Source organism: Pan troglodytes, chromosome 9, assembly GCF_028858775.2.
Source record: "Pan troglodytes isolate AG18354 chromosome 9, NHGRI_mPanTro3-v2.0_pri, whole genome shotgun sequence".
Taxonomy (NCBI): Eukaryota; Metazoa; Chordata; class Mammalia; order Primates; family Hominidae; genus Pan; species Pan troglodytes.
In genome coordinates, this window is record NC_072407.2 from 130,898,097 (window position 1) to 130,916,028 (window position 17,932).

Below are 17,932 nucleotides of genomic sequence, written 5' to 3' on the forward strand. Positions count from 1 at the left end.
CCAAGGTTTTACTGGATGGGGAGTCAGTGTTACTTTAAAATGTGCCTCTTCCTGTACAACCACAAATGACTAAAATCTCAACCACCAAGAATGTATGTGTTACTGATTCCTCAGTGATACACATTTTAAGAGGTAGGTACCATATTTTTGTCAGTATAACATAAGTTTGGTGATGAAATAGTTGGCATGGAAAGCAGAGTCCTGAAAACTGAGAAGACCCAGTGGAGCTGCGGCTGTATCTTTTCTTTCATCCCATCTGAGCAGTTTCCATGGGAACACTTATTCAGGTCTGAGGACGCTTACTAAAGCAGATGCTGTATCTTTGCTGAGGTCTGGAGTGTGGTATGCAGGCACAGAAAAGACGGTTGGCTTACTAGGGCCATCTGGAATAAACAGGCAACTTTTCCTATTGCTGGCAAGAAAAAAAATAGGGCCCTAACACCTCAAAATGAAGAATGATTTGCAACTTGACTCTCAATAGGAAAACCAATATTCAACAGCTGAATATTGAGGGTCCTCCCCGCCTCACCTTTAAGTCCTGGTTGATACTGAAGTATTTATTTTGAGAACTGTGGCAGCAGAAGAAACTCTGGAGCCCTGCTGGGCAGCTGGACCACTTGCAGTACTTGCTTCACACCTAGAGTCACTGTCTCACTGACACTTGATCTGGGCTTGCTGCGAGCCAGCTCACCACAGGTGGCCTCATCTGGGGCATGATTCTTTTATGGTCATTTCACCCTTAAGAGAGAGAAAACAGGATGTCCAAGATGTTTCCTGGGAATCTGTGAAGATATGGTTTTATTCAGAATCCCCTTTGAAGGATCCTGAGATAAGGTGATTCAGTTTCCTGAGAAGTGCACACTCGGGAACCAGGCTCCAAGAGCGGAGTGTGGACTCCTTCAGGAGCAGGAAGCAGCAAGTCAGCCCAGACTCTCCAGGATGGATCAAGAGGCCTCCACCGCTCTACAGGGAACAGTGTTTGACCTGGGGGAAATTTGGCCAGGCAGCAAAAGGTGGTAAATAGATAACGACAGGAGACACTTAACCCCTTTCCTCAAATAGCGTACCCCTGGGCATAACAGGATGTGTCATGAAAACATGTGTCCTTTGGTCCTAATTCCCCAAATCAATCACCCCCACTATCTCATTATAATTCATATTAGGTCAAAAAGGAAACACATACACAAAGCAGTCTGTTTTAACCTGAAATAATTCTGTTGATATTTGAATCACTTTCAGTGGGACATTTGCTTTAAACCACAAGATATCTCCATCTCCAGGTACAAAAATCCCTTCCTCCCTCCCCTGCCACCCCCCACCCCACCCTGCAACCAAAGAAACAAACAAAACCCAAACCCACAACTCAGCTTCAAATAAGTTTGCAAGAAATGAGACTCTAAATATTTACATATGGGGCAAGAAATAAATCACAAAACTATTTACAAAAATACACAAGCTTATATGCATTAACAATTTACACCAGTTCACAAAAATATTAAGACATAAAAAAACACTATATAAATTAAAATTAAAAACTCAAAAGTATGATCTAAGACTTCCTAGGATGCTTCTCTCATGCAGGTCATGGTTGAAAAATCAGGTTTTGCTATCTCAGAATCTAAACTGTAAAACCATTTTTATTCTTTGAACATTAACAGTACTAATCAGATAAGGAAAAAAGACCCTCTGTGCACACTGACATTATCTTGCACACGTTATAATACACCATTCCTGACATTTCTGTAACACACAGTGCTGAAAATCACATGCCTCTAACCATGTGGAAGAAGTAACTCTCTGACATACTTTTGCTTTCATTATTACTTTCTTACACATTCTGCTCAAGCAGTACTTTGCCAACATCCTAAATGGGTGACTGACAGGGCTGAAAACAGAGAAATGGACTTTGCAGGCTCCTTCTTTAACTAAAGGGGCAAATTTCAAATTTACATCGTTTGCATCTATTACTGCTCCAAATGTGGTAACCTACTCCTCTGTCCCCACTCACGTTAGTTAACAGTCCCTCCTCTCTACAGAATTAGTCCTAGAATTTTTCAACCTGACCCTAAATTTTAAAAAATGCTTTGCCATTGTAAGAAATGTGCAGGCCCTAGTCGTGGGACCATCCCAGGGACTTGCATGTTTGAAAGGAAATTGAATATAGTAAGAAATAAGGCTCCAATGAAATTTATTAATAAGAAAATGGCACCTCTGGGATTGTTAGCAAAATTTTTAGCCAGACGTCCAGGGAATATTTATTTCAATCAGACCAAACTGTGGAATCAGAATTTTGCCAAAAAGATAAAATCTGGAGGCATGGCTATGAAAATGTCAACAGGATTAAATCACGGGTTTAATGTATAAGGCAGCTCCATTTCCTTGATCATAATGCTCCATGTCAAAATTTGAAAGTAATAACATTCAGTTACCCCATTTGTGAAGTCACACACAAGGTGGACTGTGCTGAGGTATCCGGCTCACAGTGATTTGCCATCCGGTTTCCACCCCACAACATTAGAAAGGGAAAGATGCCGGAAAAGTGTTTCAAATAACTGAATCCAAAGTTAAGGCTGTTGCTAGCATGCATTAAATGAAGCAACTCTAGATTTGATCTAAAGTTTGTGTTTCACGCTTGTAACAGTAATTGCAATCATCATTCTGTATTCAAATATTTACCTGATATTTCTAAACCCACAGGACATTTATTAATAAAGAAATTGTTTCGAGGAATTAACCCTACTATTTATAAAATAGGTTTTTGTTTCAGGACTAAACAATGTGTGTGACAACAAATCCACAAATATTAAAACTGGACCGGACTCCCTGGGTTACTTTCTTTAGGCTCTCAGTTACTTAAAGCCGTGTGTATCTCCTGGTCACAGCAGCCCCTCTTCCTAATCTCCATGCTGCTGGTGACAACTTACAGGGCTGGTGTGGTCTCCAAGGGGCAATGGGTTGCCTACTTGACAAAAATATGATTAAGGTAAAAAAAATTAGTGCCACATATTCACCAAAGGTCAAACTCCTGTATGTAGCACCCAGGGTGTTTTTGTGCCAAAGGGAAGTATCCTATCAGGTTTCCTAGCACTTTGACTGTAAAACAGTTGGTTCTGCACTTTTAATGTAGAGGCCTCAATTTCCACAGACCTTTTCACATATGGGTGTTTCAAGGTTTCTACTACAGTTTTTACTGCATCCCTCCAATGAATTCTAAGGGAACAAAAGAAAACCTTATAGAATATTTCCACATATCAATGTGTTGTTCTTGAAACATTTTATTTTTTTCTAAATATAAACCCTTAAAATGCACATTATTTTTTAAAATAAAAACTGGCATGAATCCTAATCTTTATACAATTTCACAGCAATAATAGCAGCATGATTTTAGCCTCTTAAAAGATTTCCTCCTTTGCTCTAAATAAAAATTAATTTCAAGTTCTAAATAGCCAGAGCAGCAACCATCCAGTAATTGGAATGCAATTCTCCTAGTGTCTTCTACAGACCGAGCATTTAAAATACGTGAATGTATAAAACTTGAGTATTATTAAGAGTTATGGAATGAAATGACAATCTAAACTCGTTTTGTAAACATAGGACTGCCTTGCTAGTCTGATGTATTTTGGGGGGTGGAGGGAGCTGAGAACATAGAATGGAGTTGGGCTAGAGAGTTCCTACTCTAATAAGGAATGCAACTTTCAAAAGTCGTGGGTGTTAAACATGTTTTACATGTCTCCAGAGTTATAAAGAGCTATACCTGAAATGCTGGTGTAGATGGCAATTACAAGAAGACTGTGACCACACAAGTATAGAGTAAGCAAACGACAGTAATGCCTTAGGACAGCAATAACTGCCCAGAACTCCACTGGTGAAATGGGGCTGTGAACTAAGCAGTTATTGCAGGAACTTGCAGTCTAATAATAGATAATGCGTAGCTACTTAAATTCCCAGGGACCCCGTACTCTGGTTTAGGAACAGAAACAAACATGGAAATTTATATTCATAATAAATTATGTGTGTCTATCCAGTCAAACCATGCTGGGCTTTTTTTTTTTTTTTAATGAAAGAAAGTTGATAATTTAGGAAAACCAATGGTATGACATGTTTTACTAGAATTACAATTCACCAAATCTTATTGAGGGGTGGGGTAAGAAGAAAACCTGAAGGCAGGCAATGCATTAAAAGCATCAATAGAGATTTCTGGTGCTAATAAAGTTCACTGACAATAAGAACTTTACTTTCTTCCACCTAAAGAAGTTTCCTTAAGTACTAACTTTTAAAAGTCCCTCCTGTCATGATATGAGCCTGTTCACTGAACCGTGAGGAACAAGGATGAAAAATAAGAATAGAAAGAGTATGGTTCAGCCTGAGTCTAAGTGGTCTGGTGTTTTATGATGACTCTACCAAATGTTTAATTTAAAGTCTTAATTTCTTATTTTTAATTATAATGTTGCCAACTGTCTGACTGACCTTGAAGGATCAGGGATTTTTCCACGACTCTAACTGAACACAAGATCCTTCTCAGACGGGGAGAATGAAGTGACAACAGTGTGTCGATCTGCGCAAGTTGTGCAGCTACTGAAGGAGAAGCAGGAACACAACAGGGAATGCAGACGCCTACCAGGAAATCGATGTGAACTGCTCTCAATTATGCAGCAAATACTAAGAAGAAAGGACAATGCTGAATTCAAATTCAGTTAAAGGCAGTCCTCAGGCTCTTTCAAGCTAGCCCTAGATGGCAAGTGTGTCCTGAGACAGGTTTCTCTACTGGGTTTCAGCACGGGGCTTTACCATCCTTCAGATCTTTTCTAAAGACAAAAATGACAAAGTCTATAGATGGAAGAGGGGGTAATGAAGCAGGGAAGGGGAAAAAGATGCTGATTTGTTTACTTTTATTATCTTTTTTTAAATGTGGTCAGGGGTTTTATAGTATTTTTTGTTTAATCTTTTTGGTTATTGAAAAAAATAGAACAGTCCACTGTCCAGCAGAGGCTGCTTCAACTCTATTGCTCGCAGGGCTCATTCTGCATGGATCTGTGTTTCAGGATGCTGCAAGGACAACTCTGCAGGCAGGAAGGCCCCTTGACCCAACGCTGTAGCATAGGTCCTGCTCTGTGGATGGGGAAAGCCAGGGGGCACGTACGTCCCCATGCCGCCCCCTCCAAAGACTCCTCGCTGGTGCTGAGGCAGGGAGTGGTAATCTTCCAGGTTATCATACTGGGACACAACAGTCACACTGCTCTGGCGCTTGCCGTGTGGTTGGTACTGGTACAGCACACTGGGGTCCCTCTCCACGTTCTGGGTATGATGGAGTTTGAGGCTATGACTCCTCTCTGGTTTAGGGGGTGGGACGATTGACTGAGTGAGGTGTTCTTCCTCCTTGTAGCAGTCTCTGGAGTGTTTCTCTGGGGCAGAAGGCTGCCTAACCCAGGGTCGCTCCATCTCTTTGGAGAGCCTTACCTCTTTGTGGTTCAGTCTTAAAGATTCTTGCCCGGATGCAGCATATTTTACTCCAGAGTTGTGGTAGCTGACTGGCTCAGAAGTGTCTGGAATCCCTTTGGACCCATAATCTAACTGGCCAGCTCCCTGGGGATAAGGGGGCCCATTCTTTGACTCACAGAACTGCCTATGGCTTGCTTCTTGGTGTGCCCTGTGCTCAGGGAGACTGCAGCCCATGTCAGGAAGCTTCCTGCTCCTCAGGCTGCTCTGCTTCTGAGGCAGGGATGGCTTCTCCGGCTGCGTGCTACCATGGCCTCCGTGATGGTGGGCTCTGTCCATCTCTGCCTCGGGATGCCTCCTATAGAAGCGGTCCTCTCCCTCGGGACTGATGGCCTTGGCTGCATGGCGGCTCTCCTTTCCTTCTGCCACTGAGAGAAGTCCAGTTTTCCCAGGATCTGATTTACTACGCAGATGGATGACATAGATCCCACCCAAGTCGTCCTGCACCGCCGGGGTCATGTTATCATATTGGGACATGACAGGCCCTTTCACCTTCTGCCGAGCACGGCTCTCTCTCCGGATGGACTGCATGCGGTATTTTTCCATGTCCTCAAGATCCCATGAGGTGTAGGTGTGCTTTACATCAGCAGCCGGAGGCATGCTGACTACATTATGGTCGTTGGGAGAGAAATAGCCAGTCACGTTGGCCCGGGGACGTGGAGCCAAACCAGCATAACTGTACAAGCTCTTTCCTTGCAGCCTAGGATTGTAGAAAGCAAAGTCTCGATTGGGAAGGCGGTGAAGGGGTCTCAACTGAACTGTGCCATAGGCATCCACATCACACAGGGCCCCATCTGGACTGTAATAGGAACTAGAAGAACTGGAATATGGGCTATACCTGTAGTGGACCCGGCCATTCTCAAAGTAAGGCTGAAGCTGAGTGACATGATAATCTGAGCGGGCCTGGGAGGACTGATATGGCTTATATTGGTACAGGGGTCTTGGGCAGTAGGCTGGCTCATCATCTGGGGGAACTTCTGTCCGTGAAATGGGAACAGAGCGAATCATGGAAGACGGCGGAGCATGGAGAGACTGCACTCTCCGGATGGTAGGGTACGGTGGAATGTCTTCGGGGTAACAGGTATTCCTGACAGAGGAGCTCAAAGAAGACACATACTCGACCCGGCTGCATGGCTTGGAGTGGTGTCCAGATGCGTTTCTTCCTGGGGCCACATATGTGTTATAACGAAGACCCATGGAGGCTGGTGGCTCTGACCTGGCACCATACACTTGGTGCTGCTCCAATTTATTGTGATGGGGAGGTACACTCTGGGGACGGTACTGGCAGTTTGGAGTCATATTGAAATGCAAACAGTTTTCTGGACCAAAGGGTTCAGTGGTGACATCGGGCCTAGCAAAGGAGGAGTAAACTGTTTTCTGAGAAGCATGCTTAGGTTGTGGGACAGGAAGTGGTAAAGGCAATGCATCGTCCACAGAGGCGGATGAAGCAGTGACAAAGGAATGATAATTTGAACTGCTGGTGGCATCTGCACTGCTGGAGTGTATGGCAGCAACCATCTTACTCTCCATCATCCTGGTGGGGGGCAGTGGTGCAGGAAAGCCACAGGGATGCGCAGGGACAGACTCGGCGCGCAGGTGCAGCAGCGGGACCCGGGCACCGTCCCGCACTTTCTCAGGCAGGCCTGGCTGGACAGCTGTAGCCATGGGACACTGAGCAGCAGCAGCACCACCGTCACTGATGAAGGCAGACGCAGGGTCATCCATGGCTCGAGGTTCAGGTGGCCTCTCTGGAACTGGAACTACTCCGTGAACCTATTGAAAGATGATAATACTATGGGTCTATTTTTTGTTCCCTCTATGAATCAAGTACTATTAAATTTGTAACTCACAAATTAAGGCTGGTTGGGTAGCAGCTTGAACTTTCCCAAGCCATGTGGTTGCAATGAATCTGTACCCATTTCTAGGAAAAGAAGGCTGGTTGGGTAGCAGCTTGAACTTTCCCAAGCCATGTGGTTGCAATGAATCTGTACCCATTTCTAGGAAAAGAAGGCTTGTGCTGCTATTTTGTACAACACCCAGTATTATCTTTGGAGAACCATTCAAAGTGTTCTAATTTATGAGAGGTTTTAAATGCGAGATGAGGTTGCCTATGGCATAATTTTAATATACAAACCAAAAGAGAGGTTTAGTCAAGTAATACTGTAGAGCTTAAAAATACATACCCAGTCTATTAGTCTAGCTCAGTCTCAACACAAAGGACATCTTGTTAAATTAGGAGTTAATTCTATCATCTGGGGAGACTTTCGAAATTCACAGTTGTACACAGTTAGCAGTTTTAGGGCTTCAAACATAGGGAAAGGCAATATTCAAATCAGAAGCTACTGCCTCTCTCCTACCTTTGATTCCACCTTAGTCTGGCCAAAGATCATCCTCATACTGAAAACATGCTATCCTTGAGAAGCAGTAAACACAGCATCCTCCACTAAGGTCTAAAATCTTAAGTCCTATTAATAGTTCAAGGTGACCATATAGAAGAAAAACAACCTGTGGCACTTTCTTAAAATATGAGGAAATTCAGGAAGAAACCTTAGCATTCTGCATACTACATTCTCTCATTGAAACAGGCACCTGACTATGGGACAAACTGCTGGTGAATGCTAGGAAAGTAACAAAAAATCCCAAGGCACTATCATCTCTTATACTTCCAAAAAGTCTGCAAGGCAGACAGTCGTACGAATGTTTTGAGAATGAAGTATTTTCATTGTGTAACTGTGAATAATTGGCAGAGGGTAGGTAAATGACTTGCCCAAAGTCACAATGAGTCAGTGATGGAGTTGGAAAAAAATAAGAAAAAGCAACCCACAACCGTAAAGCCCACTTTGTCTCATTTGATCCTGATCTCTTTGTGTTACTGGAATAAACTACCAAGACACTTTAGGAAGAAAAGGGAGCAGGTACAGTTAAGCTATAGTCATCTAGGAGCTACTCCTTTCCTGGGGAAAAGCCAGCATCAAGGTAATGGCAGACTCCAACCTCAAACGGGAACTATCTCATGGAAACCAGCCACAGGGCTTAAAAGTAATTGTTGTGTCTGACTCAAAGATAACAACACACCCTGCTGAAAAGTGACATACCTTTGGTAATAGTATATTTCATCTCACTGATATCTTCCCCTTCTTACCTTGTGGGAATTATTTAATCCTATATTGGTTGCTGCTTGTACCTGCCCCACAACTGGTGGCTGCTCTGCAGATCTCTGGGAAGGCGGAGGGGGAAGGGGACGATTAGTTCTGTGCGTGCGCTGAAGTGTGGCAGCAGCAAAATCAGCAGTGGTGGGTTGTTCAGCCACATCCCAGCTGGCTTCCTTGGTGCTCATTTGGGCTGTTGCTGGAGTAGTTGTCATGTAAGTCATGGTGGCTGTGCTGGTATTCTCTTCGGGGGACCCAGAAGGAGGGTAGATTTTATCGCTAGGTAAATTAGGAGGTGTGGGTGATTTGTCTGCAAGGGACCCAGAAGGAAGGAAGATTTTATCCCTAGGTAAATTAGGAGGTGTGGGAGATTTGTCTGCAAATTCTAAAGGGTGATGGAGTTTATCCACACTTGCACCAAGATAAGAAGGAGGCTGATCTCCACTGTAGAAACGGGGTGGAGACTGGTCCTGACCCAAGAAGGAGACAGTTGGCATACTGTTCTTCCCAGACTGGTCTTCAGGGAAACTTACATGATCATCAGACTTCTCCGAGTCTAAGGGAACTGAAGTAATTCTGGCCTTTTCTGGGTCCCCAGATAAATATGCTTGATGTGGCTGATTCCCTGTTAAGTCTACTTGGTGATGTTGCTCCCCAGATTCAGTTGTGTTGGAATGGGTAGGATCCCCAGTAGCTGTTGTCTCTGGTAGAGGATGGTCACAGTTTCCTGGTGCATTATTCTGGAGGTGGAACTGCTCTGCTGGTCGATCGGTTTGGAAATAGGCATTATCTAGAGCAACTGCAGAGTAAGAACTGGACAGATTATCTTCAGTTGTAGCCACCGCTATGTCTCCATAATTTGTATACCCAGCCTGAGAGGTCCCTGGTCTCTTCAATGACTGAGTTGAGGCTTGCTGTGCGGACTCAGCTAATGCTAGCGCCAACATTCGGGCAACATTTTTCGGAGGCGGTGGTGGTGGGATAAGAGAGACTGAACTGACAGGAACGGAATCCTGAGGGGGGTCATGGGTAACTGCTCCTAGTGGGAAATTGGGAAAAAAAATGAGAGTGAAAAGGTAGCTTACGTTATCCTAAATGGAAAGCCAAACACTCCCCATGTGATCATTAAAAAATAGGTGCCTTCCATATTTCAAAATGGCAATCCATGATCTTCTATCCCACATGCAAATGCTGTTGAAAACACATCTGGTTCAGAAGGAAAACTAAAACAAACAGTGTATAAAGACTGCAATCTCTTCTTGAATTGTTACAGAGATGGGGGGAAAAAAAAAGCATGTCCCTCACCTGGCTCAGAAAAGATTGCTTAGAAAACAAGCTTCAAGTGCTTGTAGACTGTTATTATGAACAGTTTTTACATTTGATGGTGTAGCTGGCTTGTTAACTTGGAAGGCTACAATAAAGATATTTTATTAGAAGAGAAAAACACAATCAAGAGCTACGCAGTTGTGCAAAAATTATCCAAGAATTCTCACCGTCCAAAGAGATAAGGGGACTTTTGTGAAGATTTGAAGCAGGACCATTGGCCCTTTTGGGGAGTTTTGTTTGACTGCTTTTAATTTAGGGCTCTGAGCCATCAGCACCACCCAGAAAAGCATTCTCTTTGATTAAAGGCTAGCTGTGGACAAATTTCTCTCTTAAAAGGCACAGATGGCACACAGGATTGAAGATCCCTCTTAACTTAAAGAAAGAATGGAGGAAAACAAACGGTACCTGTCTGAGTCTGTCCAGAAGCTACAGCCTTACTCTGACTGCTTGAGACAGACTGATCCTCTTTCCCTGGCAATTCTACTTCTTCAGCAGCCACCTGGTCCAGGGGCTGGACTTCAGATTCATATGCTTCTTGGGCAACTGTCTCATTTGTTTTCATCTTTACTATCTGGGTGGGGGATCTATTTGTGGCATCCCTTTCTTCAACGCATTTGTCCCAGGTTGAAGATGATGCATTCTGAGCTGTGGTATTTGAGACTGTACCAATGACTTCTGACACCCGTGGTGGTAGGGTCACTGAAATTGGCTCAGATATGCTCATAGAAGGTGATTTGCTTAATTTCCGTCCTATCTTCGGAGAGAAAGCATAGACGACCTTTTCAGTAAAGGAGGATGGCTTAGATGATTTCTCTTCAGTTGGGCTCAAGTCCAGGGTAAAGAATGGACTCAGTTTCTCCTGAAGAGGAGAGACAGGTTCAGAGCTTGCTGTGCTTCCTGGAGTCTGACATTGGCTACCACCTGTTTCTGCATCCTTTTTATTGGCACTTGGTTTATCCTTGGAGTATCCCGGTGAATCTAAAAAGGAAGCACCACTCTCCAGACATTCTGATTCGGCCTTAGGAGGACTACATTGAAATGACATTGGATCAAAATCCAGGCTGGCTACTCCTATGTCTGGTGGGCTCAAGTCAACATCCTCAGCTGAATGAGGAGACATAAGGGCTGGGATATGAAGCAGCCCTCCTTCCTCCTCACTCTCATTGTCGTGAGGCAGATTATCATAGGAGTTACAGCGGTTCCCCAGCATTTCTCCATTAAAAGAGGCAGACAGTGCATCACTGGAAGATCTGGGTCTTCTGGGTCGGAAGAGCTTAGAATCACCTGGAAAAAATGAATAACAATGTCAAAGTAAGAACATCGTAGATACAGAATGCTGTGGTAAGTCACCTACTCAGCACAGCAGTAACTTACTATCTAGGTGAAGGAAGTGTTACTTCTCATTTTCTTTCTGAAAATTCTTTCAGTGCACACAGATCATTTACACTTGAGATAACAGAACTCCAAAACCAAATGCTAAATAGCAAACACGTGATAGAATCAGAGGGCGAATGCAGTATTTCATGCTCTGGAGAGGAAAAGAACTCAGAATGCTTGGATTCTATTACTAATCCAACACTGATTCTTGGTGTGACTTTGGGCAAGTTTTTCATTTCTTTGTGTCTTATTTTATCACTGGCCTCATATGACTTATGAGGTGGAATTAATCACTTTGAGTGGCATTTTGAATCTATAATAGCAAAATGGATTTTTTTTTGTGGGGAAACATCCTTACAATATTCAAATTTCTAAATAAATTGAACTTCTCAATTAAAAAATCTTCATAATCCCATAAAGTATTTATGTATATTTAGTAAAAAATTCCTTTCAGATACTAAACAAGAACTTCATTTTTTTCTTTAAGAATAGATTTTAAGTTTCCCAAGCAGTCTTCAAGAGTGGCAGAGAGTATTACATAATTTTACGATGTTGCTAAATATCCAACTGGTAAAAAAGAAACTCTCTATTCTATTAGGATTATTTTAATTGCCATAGTTAAAAAGTAATTTAAAGAGGCAGAAACTATCTTAATAAATATAAATATATTGGCCGGTCACAGCGGTTCATGCCTGTGATCCCAGCACTTTGGGAAGCTGAGGTGGGCAGATCACCTGAGGTCAGGAGTTCGAGACTAGCCTGGCCTAAGTGGCAAAACCCCGTATCTACTAAAAATATAAAAACTGCTTAATTATGCACTTTATAAAATTATGCTCCCGGGCATGGTGGCGCATGCCTGTAGTCCCAGCTATTTGGGAGGCTGAGGCAAGATAATCACTTAAACCGGGAGTTAGAGGTTGCAGTGATCCAAGATTGCGCCACTGTACTCCAAACTGGGCAACAAAGCGAGACTCTGTCTAATATATATATATATATATATATATATATATATATATATATATATTCACAAATGTATTGATCACCCATAAAATTAATTCCTTACAAATATCTTCTGCTTAACACTAGTATCCACCTAGCTTGCTGCATTGTTTTGTAGGTTATCTTGACTAGTTTAATTGAAAATCTTGGAAAACTCATATGCTCCCATTGTAAAATCTAAAGGAAACAGTAATAACACAAGTTTTCACTAGATATTAATAAATATAAATAGTTAACTTGAAATATTTTGGCTACTTTTATGTAAACTGAATAGCAGTCATGCCAAAAATGAAAAGATTAAAGACTGCTTCCATGTGAAAGCATCAATGAATTTTAATCTGAATAATACTAAATAGATACTAGTATTCCTAGGAAATGAGTTAATAGCCTATTTATTAAGCACAGATATATAAAAATATACTCAATTGCAGTATTCCTTTATGCAATATATTATAGAATAAAATGACTGATGCTTTTAGTCTTACCATCAACTGCATGGAGAGATGTAAGAGACTCCTCACTTTTAGCTGAACGGAGGGTTCCTTCTGCCCTGCCACCTGAAGAATAAAAAACAAATAGTGTGAAGATTTCTTATTTGTTACATATGTGGTTAATGGGATCGGTGTTTTTCTTGATACATTTAAACTTTTGAGAGTGATTAGCTGTACATTTTGACAGCAATTTAGTACTCTATTACATAATGTGTTATACTGCACATTTTGACAGCAATTTAGTACTCTATTATATAATGTGTTATACTGTTCTCAAATGGTTTCCCGTGTGAAAAATCTCTTTTCTAAAGGATTATGAATTTGAGCAGAGAGATTAACTAAGATGCTTCTTTCTTTTACATTTCCTAAAGACCAATATGATATCTTGAATGACATCATACTGGATTTAGAGTGGGCCCTACACCCAATGACTGGTGTCCTTGTAAGGAAACACAGAGATGGCCATGTGGAGATGGAGGCAAAGATTGGAGGGATGCTGCCACACATCAAGGAATGCCAGGAGCCACCAGGAGCTTGGAAAGGCAAGGAAGGATTTTTCCCTGGAGCCTCTGGAGCAAGCACAGCCCTGCTGGTACCTTGACTTCAGACTTTGAGCTTCTAGAACCATGAGGGAAAAAAATTCTGTTGTTTTTTACCACTTGACTTGCGGTAATTTTGTTACGGGAACTCTGGGATACTAACACAGGTAACTTTACGTACATATGTGAATCTTATTCGCTAAATATCTTCATCCTCTTTAACCCCTTGGCAGCACTACGAACACTTTCTTTTTAACCCCCTCCTCCCCTGCTGAGGATAGCATGCATCTCTTTTTTTCTCTGCCTACCTTTGTAATCATTTCTTCTTACTCTCCTCTCATGACAGTTCTTCCTTTCCCACCTTTAAACATTGCTTCTCTCCAGCATTCAGCCCTCAGCTGGCTTCTTTTCACTCTGCTCCCATCTCCTGAAATACCATTCTTAGTCTCCTGTCAGTTAGGTGAATCCCTACTTCTCCTTGAAAACCCATATCAAAGGTTGTTATTTCCTAACCACTAGTCCCTCCTCTACAAGAGTTGACAATTCCTACCACAACTGTCTCATGTAACTATTTCTTTTATTTTTTAAGAGACTATGTCTTGCTTTGTCATCGAGGCTGGAGTGCAGTGGCACAACCATAGCTCACTGCAGCCTCAACCTCCTGGGCTCAAGTAATCCTCCTGCTTCAGCCTCCGGAATAGCTGAGCCTAGAGGTATGTGCCACCAAGCCTTGCTTATTTGCAATTTTTTATTATTGTTATTATTATTATTTTGTAGATGCAGGGCCTCACTTTGTTGCCCAGGCTGGTCTTGAACTCCTGGCTTCAAGCGATCTTCCTGACTTGGCCTCCCAAAGTGTTGGGATTACAGGTGTAAGCCACTGTACCTAGCCTAAACCACTATTTCAATAACTATGATTCTGCACTAAAATTTACTTTCTCACACGTATGACTTCCCAATTTGACTTGGAAGGCAGAGGTACTACCCTAATTTTCTATCTGCAGAGCCTGCTATCAAAATAGCTAGCACATGCTCTACATGATTGCAAACTGAATGACGAATTAAATGAATTGAACATTATACTTCTAACATTATCTAAGAAGTACTACTATCCTTCCTAGATTCAGAAGTTGTTAATATCAATAGAATATGGCTTTTAAACTATTTTTAAAAGAGTAGTTTTTCGACAGTAATAGATTTATTTGATCTAATAAGATACTCTATTAATGAGACATCTAATAAAAAATACCTTCTTTAGTTGAAAGAGTTATAAACTTGAAAGTTATGTTGAAACAGTTTTGAAATTTTTTAGATCTGTAAAAATACAGATCAATAAATTTAGATACCATAGCAGTATTTATTTACAACAATATACAAGGTATATGTGAATTTTATCACATTTACACTATATATAATCTATATAGTTTCCTTAAGAAAAGAAATTGTATACTTCTACATATTTATATATAATTTATGTTACTCTTCAATTTAGGAATAAAGAATCGGTGAGAGAAGACACTCTGTATGTGTGACACAACTGTGAACACGTTATGGAAGCAGATCATAACAATACATGAAGAATGTGCCCAGAACAACCGAAGACCATCATGACAGCAGCAGAAGTGAGAATCTCCCAGGCACTCACCTTTCAGAGCCATGGCTTTCATCTCTGAAGGCTCACTCTCATTCCGCTGCAGCTTTCGTTTAGAAACAGATGATGATTTCCCCAAGTTGAAAAAGGAACGCCAGCTACCCACAGGAGACTTTTTCATCTTATTTTGAGGCCTCTTTCTATGAAAGAGAAAAAATAATCAACATTAAGATAGCCATGGGTCTGTCTTTTCTTACAGAAAAGAAATGAACACATGACAGAAAGAACCAAACAGGTTGGAGAGGCATAAGTGAAACAGTAAGCAAACATCCACCTTCCAGACAGCACACTCTACACAGTGCAGCCAAAGCAGAAAATGGATAGTAAACATGCAGATTTTAGTACTAGTAAATATTTTCACAAAGATCATTTTTATACATATCTTCATATTTGGATCCAACCTCACAAACTGCAAAATAAGTGAAAATAAGACGTATCTGGGAATAGGAAATATTAAGTGTCCAAAAATAACACAGAGTTAAAGAAAATGATTTTAGGCGTGAGTAGAGAATAAAGGCAAACAAAGAAGACAAGGATTAAGAATAATAACAAACATATACTGAATGCCAGGCACTGTGCTACCTGCCTTATATGTAATATCTCCTTTAAATCAGATACAACCACATGAGGTAAGTACTATTATTCTCATTTTGCAGCCAAGGAAATTATGACACTAAGAAGTTCAAATAACTTCTTTAACATTATAAAACTATTAAATGATGGAGTCAGAATTGGAACTCAGGCCAATCTACATCCCAGTATCTACTCTCTTAACTACTACTCCATAAATAAATTTTTGAGTAAATTATGGAACTAGAATATAAAATCAAGATGCTAAAGACAAACTCAGGATGACAAAGTAAGAGTATGTTCCAACTTTTTGCTGATAGAATGTTTTTAGTCACAGGAAGTGAAAGGAAGTTAGAGGAGTATACTAAAATATGGGAAGAACAAATTCTAAAGTTATATTAGTACTACCCAATCCAGAGAATCAAAATCCTTACATTCATGTGTAATAGCCAAAGGAGTAGCAGAGACATCAAAAATAACTTTTACATACATTAGTCTTCCTACTATAACCTAGTAAAGAAGATACAGAAACCATGTTATTATCATTTCTTTAGAGTAACAGAATTTCAGAGCTGGAAGGGACATTGAAAGAGTGAACTGCTGCAGTGGTTCTCAAGTCCTAGCAGACATCAGAATCACCTGGAAAGTTAGATGAATGACCAGTTGCTGGGTCCCACGCCCAGGGTTTCTGATTCAGCGGGTCTGGGGTGTGACTGGACGACTGCACAATGTGCACTTCTAGCAATTATCACCAGGTGATGCTGATGCTGTTGGCTGGGAGACCACACTATTAATCTCTTCTAACCTTAATGTGAAACCAACGTCAAACAAGTCACTGTCCATTCCTGACTTTCTGAACAAACTCTTCCAACACAGCTTATTTCTAAACAACTTTATAAACAACATAGTTCAGAGAGAAAAATCAACCCATATAGTGACAGTATATCCTTATTTTTCCAAACAATTTTCCCTATACCACTGATGTTCTTCTTTTATAAAATTACATGACATTGTAAAGCAAGAATCATTTGCATCATTCCCCATGAAGCGGTAAGTATCATCCATATTCGAATAAACAGGTTTCTCTGGGACTAGCCTAGAATTCAATAGAGTAATACTAAAATACAAAATTAAAAGCAAACTAAAAGAAAATAATAGGACATAGCTATGAAAATCATATCCCAAAATAGGATTTAACAAATTTTACCTTTCAAGTGGGAACTCAATTATGGTATGAAATTTCCCCTGAAGTGCAGCAGGTCCTTCTCCTACTTCGATATATTTATTTTCTGTCACAATTGGAGAATTGACCTGAGCTTGTGTTCGTGCCTGGGCCTCTTCCAATGTCAGCAGTTTGGTGGATGGAGAGGATACCAGGAGGGACTTGGGCCTTGATAGAGAAGCTTCAAAAAGAAAAGGAAGCTGATGAAGAGAGTCAACTACGTGAGTGTATTCAATTTGTTAGTATCTATCTCTCCATCTATCTACCTATCTGTTGTTTCAAATTTTCTTCAAGTATGTTAAATAGCAAAAACCATAGTGCTTTATATTAAATGAAAAACTGAAGGGGACATACCAGTGGCACACATACATACATATAAAACCCTTTAATAACTGTTTTCCTTTCTTAAAAGATATGAGAAAAGCTTTATATTAAATAAAAAACTGAAGGGGACACATCAGTGGCACACATACACACATATAAAACTCTTTAATAACTGTTTTCCTTTCTTAAAAGATATGAGGAAAGGTGATCAATCACTCAGATATTTTTAGTTTTGGAAGCAATTTTTCTTCTTCTGTTCCATTTTATACTTTAATATACATCAATAATGAACGACAAGTTTTTTAATGTGTCATGAACTTAGATCACAATAGGTCTCATATGTAGTATTCACTATATACACACAAAATAACTGTCAAATTGTGCATTTTGGTAAGCAGCCATAGATTATTAGCTGCCTTATACCAGTGACACATTTTTGTTGTTGCAATAAGAAATGCATGGTTTGCTACTCCTCTGGAAGCTGAGACACACCCTCCTGGTAGGAAGGGCCATCGGAGCCGTACCTGCCCCCTCTTGCATGGCCATGCTGATTCTGCCGCTGAACAGCACATCAACGTGATTCAGGATGAACTCAACAACCACAGACTGAATCCTCACTTCCATGAAAGCTGCTGTTCCACTGAAGCAGGCAGATTCTATCTGTTTTGATCTGTGAGGTAAACATTTTCATCACAGAGTTGTAAAGATAGCAGTCGTCAAGGGCCTCTTTTTTTAAACGTGTAAATCTCAGACAAACAGAGGAAGAAATCATACTTTTACTGTCCCTT

General features: G+C 40.9%; 1 protein-coding gene across 12 annotated transcripts in view; it reads right to left on the reverse strand.

Annotated features, from left to right (window-relative positions):
* Positions 1–1,192: 1,192 nt before the first annotated feature.
* The window catches only part of ARHGAP32 (Rho GTPase activating protein 32), a 317,736-nt gene continuing 300,996 nt past the window's right edge, over positions 1,193–17,932 (reverse strand). For all 12 annotated transcript variants that reach the window (XM_054662829.1, XM_024347475.2, XM_054662828.1 and 9 more), the window contains 7 exons: positions 17,669–17,814; positions 16,806–17,001; positions 15,023–15,168; positions 12,833–12,904; positions 10,377–11,255; positions 8,639–9,684; positions 1,193–7,269 (listed from right to left, as the gene is read on the reverse strand). In XM_054662829.1, the coding sequence (XP_054518804.1) occupies positions 5,017–7,269; positions 8,639–9,684; positions 10,377–11,255; positions 12,833–12,904; positions 15,023–15,168; positions 16,806–17,001; positions 17,669–17,814 (4,738 nt within the window). In that variant the 3' untranslated portion in view covers positions 1,193–5,016. The remainder of the gene's footprint in view (positions 7,270–8,638; positions 9,685–10,376; positions 11,256–12,832; positions 12,905–15,022; positions 15,169–16,805; positions 17,002–17,668; positions 17,815–17,932) is intronic.